General features: G+C 35.3%; 2 protein-coding genes across 5 annotated transcripts in view; one reads left to right on the forward strand and one right to left on the reverse strand.

Moving 5' to 3' along the window:
- The first annotated feature begins 53 nt into the window (after positions 1–53).
- LOC138127872 (eukaryotic translation initiation factor 4H-like) lies at positions 54–6688 on the forward strand. Of its 3 annotated transcripts, none has more exons than XM_069043950.1 (5): positions 54–261; positions 432–621; positions 5265–5541; positions 5590–5769; positions 5817–6688. In XM_069043950.1, the coding sequence occupies exons 1-5, from the start codon at positions 224–226 to the stop codon at positions 5960–5962; spliced, it is 831 nt and encodes a 276-aa protein (XP_068900051.1). In that variant the 5' UTR covers positions 54–223; the 3' UTR covers positions 5963–6688. The 3 variants fall into 3 exon arrangements, with proteins under 3 accessions (XP_068900051.1, XP_068900052.1, XP_068900053.1); XM_069043951.1 differs by having other exon boundaries at positions 5823–6688; XM_069043952.1 differs by having other exon boundaries at positions 5265–5529.
- A 5120-nt stretch (positions 6689–11808) lies between these two features.
- Flo2 (flotillin-2) overlaps positions 11809–13511 on the reverse strand; it is a 152371-nt gene continuing 150668 nt past the window's right edge. For both annotated transcript variants that reach the window (XM_069044192.1, XM_069044193.1), the window contains 2 exons: positions 12675–12858; positions 11809–12619 (listed from right to left, as the gene is read on the reverse strand). In XM_069044192.1, coding sequence (XP_068900293.1) covers positions 12419–12619; positions 12675–12858 — 385 coding nt within the window. In that variant the 3' untranslated portion in view covers positions 11809–12418. The remainder of the gene's footprint in view (positions 12620–12674; positions 12859–13511) is intronic.

Here is a 13511-nt window from a genome sequence, read left to right on the forward strand (position 1 = left end):
CCAAGACACATTTGTCAACAAAAAAAAAAAAATACATGACACATGACAATTGAAAATTGAACTTATTTCTGGGGTTGTTTTTACAATAATTTCAGTTGATTGACAATCGTTCTTGAAAAATTAACAGTGTCCGATAAACTTAGTGATAACGATGCGGTAAATTTGGCTAACCTGCTTCGATTCTGTCAAAATCCTCCCAAGCGCATGTCCCTGGAAATCAAACATGGCCGGTCGTAGCGGTTATGATGATAGAGACAACAGGTAAATATAAATTTTTTGTAAAGTATGAGTGAGATTGTTGTTGTAGAAAAGTTAAAAGTGTTAATGGCGCGACGATGTATCGTTGTGCCGCAAAAATCGGTTCGTTAATTGCTCAAAATATATCTGGGCGGCAAAAGACCGACGTGATTCACACGCGGTTTGTTTTGCAGGGATTTCGGCGGCGGCGGTGGTGGAGGCCGAAGGGGTGGCCGAAAGCCTTTTCCGACCGAACCCCCATTTACTGCATACATTGGGAATTTGCCCTATGGAATCGTGCAGGGGGATGTCAATCGTATTTTCCAGGACCTCAACGTGAAGAATGTGAGGCTAGTCATGGATAAAGAAACTGACCGATTTAAGGTAATCTTCACGCTTATCTAACCAAACGTGTGTCGCATTCGACGCGCTTTAAATGTAGTCGCTAATGTTTAGCTCTTCTCCAAATTTCGCTTGATCTTGTAACTGCATTTTCTGGCATGACCACATCGGTATGCTGGCAGGATTGGCTTATCCTGGTGCTGCGTAAATTCGTACACTCGTGTTGTAATAATCACTTCAAGGCTTGTTTGACTTGTAATGCATCTCCTGAATACAAAATGCATCAAGTTGAGCAAAAATGTTGAAAATGTTACTCCATTAGTTTACTCAACCTTATGATCTCTTTCAAAAACATCTGAAAATCTTTGTATATTTACAGGGTCTGTTACTACTAGAGACAATTTTTTTTTAATCTCCAATCAATCTTTTAACATGGTTCCAAAATAGGCGTTTTTTTGTAAATTAATAAAAATAATTAAATATGTAACTAAATTATTTCCATAAATCCAGCAATATGCATGTGAAGTATTCCACTGGACTGTTGCGTTGTAAAGAATTTTTTTTGGCGATGACCTTGATTAGAAATTTTCCTATGAAACAACGTAGATTTTTTTAAAATCTCGTTAAACTTGACATTTCGCCTTTTTAAAGAAAATTTTGAGCAAACGTTTGTCTTTTTTTGTTAATAAGTGACTCGACTAGAAGCAAGTTAGATGTTTCATGACGCTCTAGATGTCTGAGAAAAATTGATACCAGGAAGTTGAGGTAATTTCCTATGAAACACTAAAACAATTTTAAACTCAAAATACCTAGGCAAACATCAATTTCGTTTCATCAACAGATGAAGAGTAAAAAAAGTAATGACAATCACTGGGTATATTGCACATGACATTATTTGTTATTTGTTTGATGACTTATTTTGACAGTACAAAAAGCACAAAAGGGGATTAAAGATTTTCAAAGAATACTCTGATGTTGTTACCAGTTGGTTCAGATAAAAATCGTTTCAGCTTAAGTAAGACATTTGCATGTTTGTACCGATTGTTTATAATACGTGTCATCAGTTTGTGTCATTTCCGATGGATATTTTCTATTTAACATTAAGTAAAATAAATCCATTATTCTAACGGCATCAAATTATAAAAATGTCTAGTGTGCACTGTAAACTCATTAGATGCGTCACGGTTAATTGTTTTGTCTGCGGTCGTCATTTAGTGCACACAACATACTTTGCTCCGCAAAAAAAAACAGCGAATGATTTTTCTTTCATGTTTTAATTGGGGCGCCATCTGACAAAAGTTCAGTAACTTAGTTTGAAGATAAAGGCGCGATTACCTATTGTCTTATGCAGTGATATAAATAAGTAAAAAACCTGGATCTTTAAAATTATTTCCGCATATCTTTTCATGTTTTTTTTTTAATTAAAAATATGCGGAAAAAGCAACGACTGCTGTGATCAGGTTCTTTATTGATCTTTCTGTACAATGCAGTGTAATGCTCAAGGTGCCGTTAGGTTGGCACTAGTGACAAAGTTACTAGCCACGCCAATGGGTATTTTAATTATTTGTTTGTGGCGGTAATTTAAAATAAATACAAATCGCAAACAAATTACATTTTTACAAGATCGAGCACACTCAGCAAAAGTCCAATCGTGCATTAAATAAATGGTACGGTTGGTTGCAAAAAAAACGGGAACTGTCAGAATAAAATTGACACATTTTTACAATTCTTCCGAGAGATAGGTTAGAATTATGGTCAAAATTCAATGACATTTTTAGAAATTATTTGATAGGTGTTGTCAAGTAGTCAATTAATTAACAAATGAACAAAACCAAATTTACATTAGGAAAATGTTCATTTCCCGGTTTTTTTTTGCAACCAACTAGTTAATTTTGGTCGACCTTGAATGTGACAATTCAGATCTATAAGGGATGAGCTGTACAATGCACAGCACAAACAGACAAAATTTTGTGATAATTTGCAACAATAAAATGAAAACTTCAGTGACAACTTATTAAACGAGGTAAAAATCGGTTGAGAAATAAATTCTAATAACATTTTTTTCTAAAGTGTAAAATGTATTCACGTTGTCTTGGCGTAAAGAGAGGCCCTGGAAATTTTGCATTTAATTTGGTAGTGAAGCTGTCTGTTGAATTATGCTGTTTTTCTAAGTTTGAGGTTATAAATAGCGTCAATGTCTAGTGCATTGTTGTCAGTTTTACTAGTTTGCAACAGAAGAATACTCAGACATCGCGGGAAATTCAGCAACATGTTATGTTCATTTTGATAGGTCCGCACGTCAAGCACTTTAGTGACAGAAATCGAACAGTGTGTCCAACGTTAAAAAATAAAGCATGGCCTCCCATTATGCCAAATCAACGTGGACGGTGTTTAGTGTTTGTATGTTCTAAGGCCTGATACGGTAACTTATCCATTTAATTTTTTTTTCTTGCCATTTATTTTAACATTATCTATTACAACAAATTAGAGCGAAAGTCAGATTTAATAAAATGGAAAGTTTACGCGTCGTGAAATCGTCGAGGTATATTTTTTCCTGATAAACTTTTGCGTTTAATTTTTTTTTTGGTGGAAATCGCACGCCTGCAATAACCATCCAATAGAAAGCTTGCATTTGATGCGGTTGTCATAGCAACAACAAACATTTCCGGAATATTTTGCTTATTTCCGCAATAACAACAAAAGCGTTGGCGACCTCGGAGATAATTTATGCACGAGGCAGATTACGACAGAAAATTTAATTTTTCCAACCAATTTCCAATTATTTATATCTCCCGTGATACTTTTTAAAAAGTAAAATAATTTTTGGTGGAAGATTGTATTATTTTTTTAATTGTCTACCAAGCATAGAAAGTAAACTGATTTATATATTTTTTTTAATTATGTTTTTTTTTTCGATTACTTCGAAACTTGTGGTTAGGATAAGTTGCTGACACTTCCCACTAAACCGGAAATGATTAAAACTCTAGCAGTGCTGAATAAAAGGCTCTTCCTAGATTGATTCAGATAATGTTAGCTGTCAAGTTAAAAGTGCATCACGCTGCCAATTGTAATTATTTCTGTTAATTACAAAAAAATCAATTTTTAAAATTTTAAGCAGTTATATACTACGCACCCTAGGAGCTTTTGACATCAGCGTTAGACCTAACCTAACATTTTTCAAAGCGACAGTTTAAATTGTTGAAAACAGTTATAACATTAAAGCTCAAGCGTGAAGCAGTGTTTTCTTAAAGGTACAGTAAAATTACGTAACTGAAATCCAGAGAGTGAAATACTAAAGCGCATTTTCGTTACTTTTTGAATTATTGATTAATAAGAAATCTTACAAATGACATTTGACATTTGTGGTAATTTGAGTATAGTCCATTTTTTTATTATAGTCCGATGAGCTTAGTCCGAATCAAGAAGTCGACATGACCTGCGTCTGCTTTCGACATTTGACAGCAGTGCATGGTTCTACCAATATTTGAAAATTTATGTAGGCAACATGAGACAGATATCATAACAAATTTCAATTTTTAAGATTTTGAGTTGTGTTCTTTCGTGCTTTGTTGGTTTTTCTACAAATTCATTCCTCCGTTTTAATTTTGTCTCAAAAAACCGCTCCCTTCAGAACTCTTTTGATAACTATTTACATACTTATCAACTAATAGGTCAGATATATTAAAAATTGTTGAAAACAGCACTAAACAACCACGTTTAGACTCTTTCTTTCTTCCTAGATTTTGTTTCGGCAATGCCATGAATTAGTTTACCCCCTTACCTGTTAACTTCCAGTCTTGCAAGTTTCCGCGCAATTCCAATATTATTTTTGCAATTTACAAATTCCGTAAATGAATCTGTCCACATGCTTTTCGTTGGCATCATACGGAGGACATTTCAAGCAAAATTAAACAAAACTATCACAAATAATGTGGTTAAAACGTAACCTAAAAATTTGACGTCGCTAATGTAATAAACGTACAACTCGTGTCTTGCTCGAATCACACATGCTAAAGCGAGATGCATAGTGGGACACGCTTAATACAATACGTACAAGAATTCAATAGTTTGTTTACATTATGTTGAAAAGAGATAGCAATATGACAGTTGTTCTGCTTTTTAATTGATACACCGGACTATAATTAAAAAATGGACTATATGCGACAATCGTTTGTTATCGTGAAATTGTGACAACTTTACTTCGGCAAGTTAAAAAACACGTTTCAACTGGAGAGACAAAAGTAAGTACCTACAGAAGAAAAACTACTGACCGTAAAAAAGTTAGGTTAGGTTTAATTTTGACGTGACGTCATCAGTATTAGAATTGTTTAAGTGGCAGAGAATATAAAATATTGTTGATAGTTGTAGCCTTTTTTTGCACATTACAAAAGTTCTCGTTTTCTTTTTCCTCTTGACGAAATGAAGCAACAACACGATTTGCTCGTTGTTATAGCATCACTTAAAAATAGTTATTATTTGTAAATAACGGGTGTTCAAAAACTACCTCATTTGGAACTTACTTGTCGTTGCTTAACCGACATAACCTAAAATTAAACTTAATAATACGAAGAACAATTGCGTCGTAGTTTCTAGATCTGCCAAATGAAGCTTCCTCGTAAAGGATATAATTTATTAACAGTCGATTGTCCGATGCTTTTAATGAGAAAATTTGTTTCGTTCCAAAGGGCTTTTGCTATGTCGAATTTTCCACCCTCCACGACTTGGAGCAGGCAATCAACATGAATGGTTTAGTAGAAGTCGAAGGACACACAATCAAGATAGACGTAGCCGAAGGCAAACGCAGCGAGAGAGGTGGCGGCTTCGACCGCGGTCGCGGTGGTAGAGGTGGCGGCGCCGGTGGTGGTGGCGGAGGTGGATTCCGAGGCCCGCGACCCGGAGGCGGCGACCACCGTTTCGACGATTTCGAGAGACGAGGTGGAGGACGTGGAGGTTCCTTTAACGGTAATTGTAGGCGACCTCTTACGCAATGATCCCCGTTGTTTGTCACAGACAGGGGAGGCAACAGAGGAAATTACGGTAACTTTTCGTCCGAAGAAGGGGGCAACAGAGAGTGGTCGTCGCGCGGCAATCGCGGCAACAACGGCGGTGGCGGTGGCGGCGGCGGATTCGGCAGCAGACCCCGCCAGGAAAGGAGATCGTTCACCGAGGATCTACCGAATCCGGCTCCAGGTTCGGAGGTTGTCCGTCATAAGGAAGCTTGTTTGATGATGTGCCAGTTTCAGATACCTCAGGCAGGCCGAAGCTGAAGTTGCAGCCGCGGACCGTGAAGGATCCGGTGAACGCGATGGCAGAGACGTCACAAACGTCGACGATTTTCGGTGGAGCCAAGCCACGAGAAGAAAAATTACAAGATAAACAGTAAACATGTTTGTTGATTGTGTGTAATTTGATTTTTAAGATTAATATTTATCTTTTTTCTTTTCTTATTTTGAACTGATTCGTTTTATTATATTAGGCGATTGTAACTGAAGTAATAAAATTTATTGATTGGTTTTATAAAGTGGGATCCGTGTTGATTCCAGCGTTTCGTTTGTTACGTTGAACTTGTAATATAGTCGGTTTGCTTTCTAATTGAGCCGTTCATGTAAAGATTTTATAGTGTTGCATTTTATAACATAAATTATAAAGACGAAATCTTTGGGCCGCACTGGGTCGCAACTTTTCGTTGTCTGTAGGTACATACTAGGTTTTCCCTTTTTTTTTTGTATTTTGTAAGTAATCTGTCGATTTTTACAAAACATACCATCTAATTTATTAATTTTATTATTATGTAATAGGATAATAACTATTATTACTCTGCTGTGTTTTTTAAACGTAATAAGTGATGGTAATGATTGTTAATATTATGATTATTATTTTTGTAAAGAATTTTTGGGTATGTTCTGGAAAAGTCACTTTTTCGTAAATATAAATTTAAACTTATCATGTTAATAACACGCATTGTAAAAATGGTGCCCGTTGAATTTTTGTAAATTACCAAATTTTTACAATGCAATGATGAGCATAAAACTTACACATATTGTGTAATATATGGTCTTGTATGATAATAATAAAAAAAAATAAATTGTGAATTTGAGTATAAGAACAATCGATCCCATTTTTTATTAAAATGTAGGTCAGCAGAGAGTCAAATTCGTACAGATTGGAGCACAGAGATGAGGCAAGTTGAAGATGACCAAGTGAAGAGTTTTATCACTAAAAAACTAGAGTCCGTCACCTTGCCTCGCACGGTGCCCAGATCTGTGTGCGATTTGGCCTCGCAGTGCCGCAACCTCACCTATGTGTTTTATGCTCCATTAAAAACATTACAAACAACAGAAAGCTTTATTCGTAATCGGTTCTCCATTAACTCTTGCGTTGAAAATTGACCTAGTAGAAGTAAAAGGACGAAATCAACTAAAAAACAGCCATGTGGTTTTAAAAATAGAACAGCCTAAAAAAACGAGAAATCATTTTTCATTGGTTTCATTGCAATTAGGAAAATCACAAAATGTCTTACTTCATCAAAAATACCTTTGATAAATATGACATTTTGAAGAAAGACATCAGACAAAAAGGGCGTGTATATTTGTGTAAATACAAAATGGTTGTATTGGTTTACAAATTATGAAGAAATTAAATGAGCTATTTGACAGCAAAAACTATAGTTGTTGGCAAGCGTGCAGCAGCAAGTTTATTAAAAACTTAACAGTGAAGCACAAAAGTGTTTATCTTTTGATTTTGAAGAAAAAAAGTGCTATAAGTAAGTTTTTTAGAACAGTGAGTTTCGTGATTGCATTTTCACGTATATAGGCTGAAACTTGAGGTTTTTTTGTTATCGCCCTCGTGACATCTCATCTGTCATCTACATCTATACTAATATTTAAAATTCAAGAACCACTAGAACGATTTCCAGAATTATTCTTCTAGTGTTAGATAGCTTGGTTCTTTCTAGGGTAAGTAGGTACTTAGATATAATTATTTCATAACGTAAGGGGGTTGAACGCTGAAGAAAAATGTTGTAGGTATACTTCGTCCAACGAGAGATTGGGAGATTTTAAATTACATACTTTGTAACCCAACACTACAAAATAGTTATTTATGCAACAAATGCAAAAAGTGAATGATTGCACGCGACGTGAAAATTGTCCCAAGAGCCGCAGGCGAATGGAACAACACGTCAAGTGCAATAACAGTTTTTGCACGTGTTGCATACAACATTTTTTCTACGATTGAACAAAAAAACGAGAAAAAACAACAGTTCAGTCCTGTGCGTCATGTGAAAAATGCACTGAACACTCACTTTTTTCACGATCGTAGACAAACTGTTGACAGATGCGTGCAATAAAGACTTTATTGCACTAGTGCAATTAAGAGGCACTTTTTCCACTAAAAACAATGCAATGAACACTCACTTTTTGCACGATCGTAGAAAAAGAACTTTATCTATAATCGTGTAAAAAGTAGGCACTAAAAATCGTTGTCAATGTTGACGTTTAGTGAAGTGACGAAATCGTGCCATAAAACTTTTAGTGCACGCTTTTATGGCCCAGAACTGTCAGAATACAACAATACAATTTGTTGGAAACATTGTTTAGAAGTAGGTTGTTAAACGACGTGGTTCTCAAACGACTTTGGTTATTCATAAAATATTGAATAATAATAATTGTTTTATACAAATTTATGTTAAAAGCGGTGCGATGATCTCACGATCGTAGATAAAATGTTGTAGGACATATACGTGTAAAAAGTTCCTTTCTTGCACTCACATCCTTTAAAATACTCCCTCGTACCTCGGTCGTATTTATGATATGAATACACTAATTAGAACATAATTTCAGGGCAAAAAATGTTACTGCTTGAAGGTAAATAAATAAATAATTTACGGTAAGTAGTACCTACTTTCTCTGCGTAAAATTTAGTGATTTTGCCTCGCTGGACAAATTATAGACGTTACAGGTAGCGTGCATGTGTGTTATTTGGTTATTCCGAATTTATTTGAAGGTGGGTACTGTATTTCACATTCGCAACAATGCTAACACTGTTAACAAATAGCGATCTCATTTGGAAAGACTTTTCACAATTCTTTATTCAGAGTTCCTCGCTAGTTTAATATCTCTTTATTCATCGTGATGGGCTTGGCTTTCAAGTCAAGTAATTCAGTAATTGATTATCGATTGACGAGGTAAATGTTTTTTCACACTCTCCTGCGTATTTACACAATGAATAAATAACTTGAATACTAAATGACTAACAAATAAGAGAAAAAAAAAAAAAAAACAGGTGGGTATATTGAATATTCTGGGGCACCTGAAAAACACCAAAAGGAGCAGAGATGTAGAACCACCAATGTTGTTACATGTTGTTTACTGTATAGGTAGGTAGGTATTTAAAAGAAAGAATTACAATCATTTAACTTATCATAGCTTTAAAGCTAAGTTTATATCGTTTCATAATTACCAATACAAGTTATAGAAATAATACCGTGCGATCAACAATTACACAGATCTACACTGATTTCGTTGTTTGCATAAAATTGACAGTTTTTGAACAATTTCGACCCCTTGATTACGAAAATGATTTTGGTTTTGCGCTATCACGTCTAGTTTTTTCACAATTCGTTTTTTCTTAAAATTGGAATGTTCACCTAGAATGAATGAATTAATTCAAAATTTTGTACTCATAGCCTCGCTCCTTCGTCGCTCGTGCTTTAAAAAATGCGCTCATGCGGGAACATCGTCTTCCCGCACTTGGTTCGTAAATAACTATTTCGATACTGTAATATTCTATAAATGTTGTCGAAAGGAATGCCTGGAAGGCATTTAAGAACGTCATAGAAAAATTTGCTTGGAAATCACAAAGATGAAGACTACAAAAATATTGTAAGAACCATGTTGGAAAATTTTCACATCTTGGGATGTAATATGAGTTTGAAAGTGCATTTCCTATTTTCGCACTTAAATCTTTTTCCTAAAAATCTTGGTGCTATTAGCGAGGAATAAGGAGAACGTTTTCACCAAGATATAAAAGAAATGGGCAGGTGATATCAAGGAATATGGAGCGTATTAATGATGGCAGATTTTTGCTGGATGTTACAGCACGATGTACCAAAAAAAACATACCTACAGCAGACAATCAATTAAAAGAAGTTTCCTCACAAAGCGTCAAAGATGCCATTCTCATAAGGAATAAAAATTTAGTTTGGTTATTTTCCTAAATAAATTGCTTAATTATTTTTTTGTTAATTGTGAAAAAACCTGACGTGATACAAAAAAATGAAGGGTATTTTTGTAATCAGGGCTCCAATATTATACAAAATCAGTTATTAAAATCAAAACAACGATTAAAAAGTTTCGATTTGTAGGCCTGTGTTATTTAAATCAAAGAAGGCGTTGAGATTTTCGACGTGTGTGGACAATGCTCTAATGGAGGGAAGTATTTCTGGTTGCATATATTTGTTTAAATTTAAATTTGGCAATTTTTGCCGAAATTCGGCCAAACAGGCAACAGCGCTGTATGTCCAGTTCCATTGTTAAAAATATCATTACGAATTAATGAGGAATCTTTTATGTTCTCAAGTCAAAACCACGTTTGCGTTAAAATTTGGTTCATAGTGACAGTTGTTTGCCGTTTATTAGCTGAGTTAGCAAAGATACGAAAAATCTGACACTGTCAAAGTCAAATCTAAGTAATTGTTGATCGCACCGTATATTAGTGGGGAGAAAATCGTTTTATTTATAATGATTTTTTGCAGCAGAAAAATAATGTCCATACTGCCACATTACGTCTGTTTTTATTTTTTGTCAACATTATTTGTTCATGAGTGATTTTTTTCTATTTCCAATATGCATTGCAATGAAACTTTTGCATCTATTGGATTGTTTCAATAGATTCTATTCTATGCCTGTTAAATTTTTACGTCTTCAAACTGGAAAACAAGTGCAATTTAGTTTTTCAAGATTGGCATTTCTGATCTTGGCATGACGAAAATGAAATGTCAAAATAAACGCCAAAACAAAACGAATTTTAATTTAAGTTGTTTCCGTGGAATATACAGGGTCATATAAATGATTGTAGTCCAAGTTGGCGTAAAAACTGAATGTAAAATTTATGGTTGCCGCTCCATATAAAAAATGATGAATAAGTGAGTACACACCGTTCACACAAAGGACTTAAATTGGTTGAAAACAACTCAATATTTTTAGATTCAATCGTTAATTTAGAAAGAAATAAATAAAATTCTCATCACCGCATTTTTCACATAAAAAAATGACACTGACAGTGACAAAAATTGACAGTTCACAGTGAGGCGACTACAATAATTTATAATGACCCTGTAAGTACAAATGTAAATTTAATTGTAATCTCGTATTTCTGGCGGGATACATAGAAGAATAGAAAATTGTCTTCGCTCGTTTTTAATTTGTTAATAACAATTGAAATTTGAATCTTAAACAACAATATGACATTTGCTGCCAACCACGACAAAATTCCCCAAATTTGAAAATTGTTTATTTTCATTTAAAAATGGATTAAAAGGTGAAAAGTAGAAAATAGTATATTATGATACAAGTTTATAAGGAAGCCTTTAAAGCACGCGCGACGAGTTTAAGAGCGGAGTGTTTTTAACGTCGCATTTTAGTGTCAAAAACAGGGAGTATGATTCAGGTATAATAAAAAATTGTGTGTGATGGATGATATTTCGTTTTTAGGGCATTTTGTAGTACTTATTTCTTCATGGCACTCCTCGGAAGCTCGTCTGCCCTAAACCCGTGTTTCCTACAAAATGCTTCTTATGAGGCTTGTTGTCTGAGATCGCAAATTAGAGAAGTATGAGATCTTCATCATAATTGAGCTCTTGCGATAGACCTTCCTTGTGAGAAGAGAGTATGTAACTCCTCGACCATCAATCGTCCAATTTAAGGGAATGAGCAGACCATAGAACGAATTTAATGCCTACCTATTTTTTCCTGGTAGGCGGTTGCGCGCGCCATTTACAAAATCCTGCAACGAAATGCGACCTCCCTATTGGTTGGTTAGTGGTAGTCTTCATGCGTGATGTCTATTTCGTTCTTTTTTCTTCTCGTCTTCTCTTGTTGAAGCTTTCTTCATAGCCTATACTATTGTTACGTGTATGTCCTCCGAGATGTTCCTACGTAAGTCTTCACTTACGAAATAATGATAGAACTCGACCAGATCCCAGAGAGTGTGGTAGGATAAGACACATAGTTGTGTTGCCATTTGATAAAATATCTTTATTCACACAAGTGGGTATAATAACAAATATCCACATCTAGTGTATAATGAAGCAAACTCGATTAAAAATAAAATAAAAAATACAACAAACAAAAATAATGTACTTACTGAAATATTGACAAAAGATTGAGTCGTTGTGAAAAATGCCACAATTTGAATAGACAAATATTGAAGCGCTTTTACAACATGCAGGGAAAGTCGCACAATTTGTGCTTGGTGTTCGCCACACGAAACAACTAAAATAGAAAATAGAATAAAAAAATTGGGAGTAGAAAAATACATAGAGAACTTTGATTTACTCTACTCTACTTTCCTTCCTTAATGAAAAGGGTACCGCTTTGTTAAAATTGAACACCAAACCGCGGAGAAACGGTTTTTTATCACTGAAACAAAAAACTAAAAAACGGTAACTCCGGTACTGCCAAAACTTCCAAATTTATAGTCCTGAGCGAAAACTTCCAATAAATGTAGCCAGAAATGTAGGAATACGATATCATAGCGTCATGTTTTATTTTAATGGGAATAGTGCAAGGATAACAGAGGCCAGTAATCGCGCAGCTGAGGGTCTCGTGGATGTCGTTTCTTAGACGGCAGCCGTGACCGGTTGCGTTGACGCACCGGGAATCTTCCCAAGCACTTTGGAGAGGTTGACCCCGGTTAAGGCATTGACGGCAGGTGGAATTTGTCCCACCAGCCGAGTTATTTCGGCAGTGGTGTTGTCGGGACCTCCTATGAGGACGATTTCCTCGGTTTTGGCCAACGGTGCCGCCACTTCTGCAGCGATCTGCAAACAAAAACTCGTTAGGAGGGAAGAGTGTCGTCTCACATGGAGACAGTACTTTAGGTAAGGCCTCTAGAACGATAGACATAATGGCAGCATCTCCGTATTGCTTGTAGACAGCGGCTTTTTGTCTCATGCGCTCCGCGTCAGCTTTTCCCACGCAGGAAATTGCGGCGGCTTCGGCCGTACCCAATAGCTTTATCTTTTCGCTGTCTGCTATGGCGTTCTGAACGGTTTGAGTGCTGGAATGAGAACAGAACATATCAGGAATTGATACAAAATGTAATGAGGTGCAGTGATATTCATACAGAGTAATGGTGGGCTAAAATCAATTGGAAAATCTTTAAAAAACTGATAAAGATGAGAACATTTCCTTCGTTCTTCTTCACATTTTAGTTGTAGGTATTCAAGATTTAATTTCACAACCATTATTAGCTCTTTTCGGGTACTAAAGTAAAAGCAAATAATTTACTTTGAGAATTCATTTATAAAAAAAAAATATTATCAAAATCTTTTATTCAGTTGGTTCTAAATTAATTTTTGCAAAGTATGTGATCTTTTTGCAGTTAACGATTGGGGGAAACGCGTTTTCGTTCAAAGTTTTTTCAAAAATAAATGTTAAAAGATTTTTTTCATTCATTATTCGTTCCTTGGGGCTCTCGCAGTCGGGGAGCATTCGCTAATATCTATCGTACTCAAGACTTAATCCGGCGCAGAGAACACAATGAAGCCACGCCACCCATTAATGGGGAAATGGATGGTTGACAGACAGTTGGCATGTGAAAAGAGTTTCTTGTAAGTCTTTTTATTATTCCCGATAGTATTCCAGAATTGACCCAAAGGTAAGTATATTAAAAGGAAATTTAAAAATTAGATGACTAAATTTTAATTTAGA

Source organism: Tenebrio molitor, chromosome 4, assembly GCF_963966145.1.
Source record: "Tenebrio molitor chromosome 4, icTenMoli1.1, whole genome shotgun sequence".
Lineage (NCBI taxonomy): Eukaryota > Metazoa > Arthropoda > Insecta > Coleoptera > Tenebrionidae > Tenebrio > Tenebrio molitor.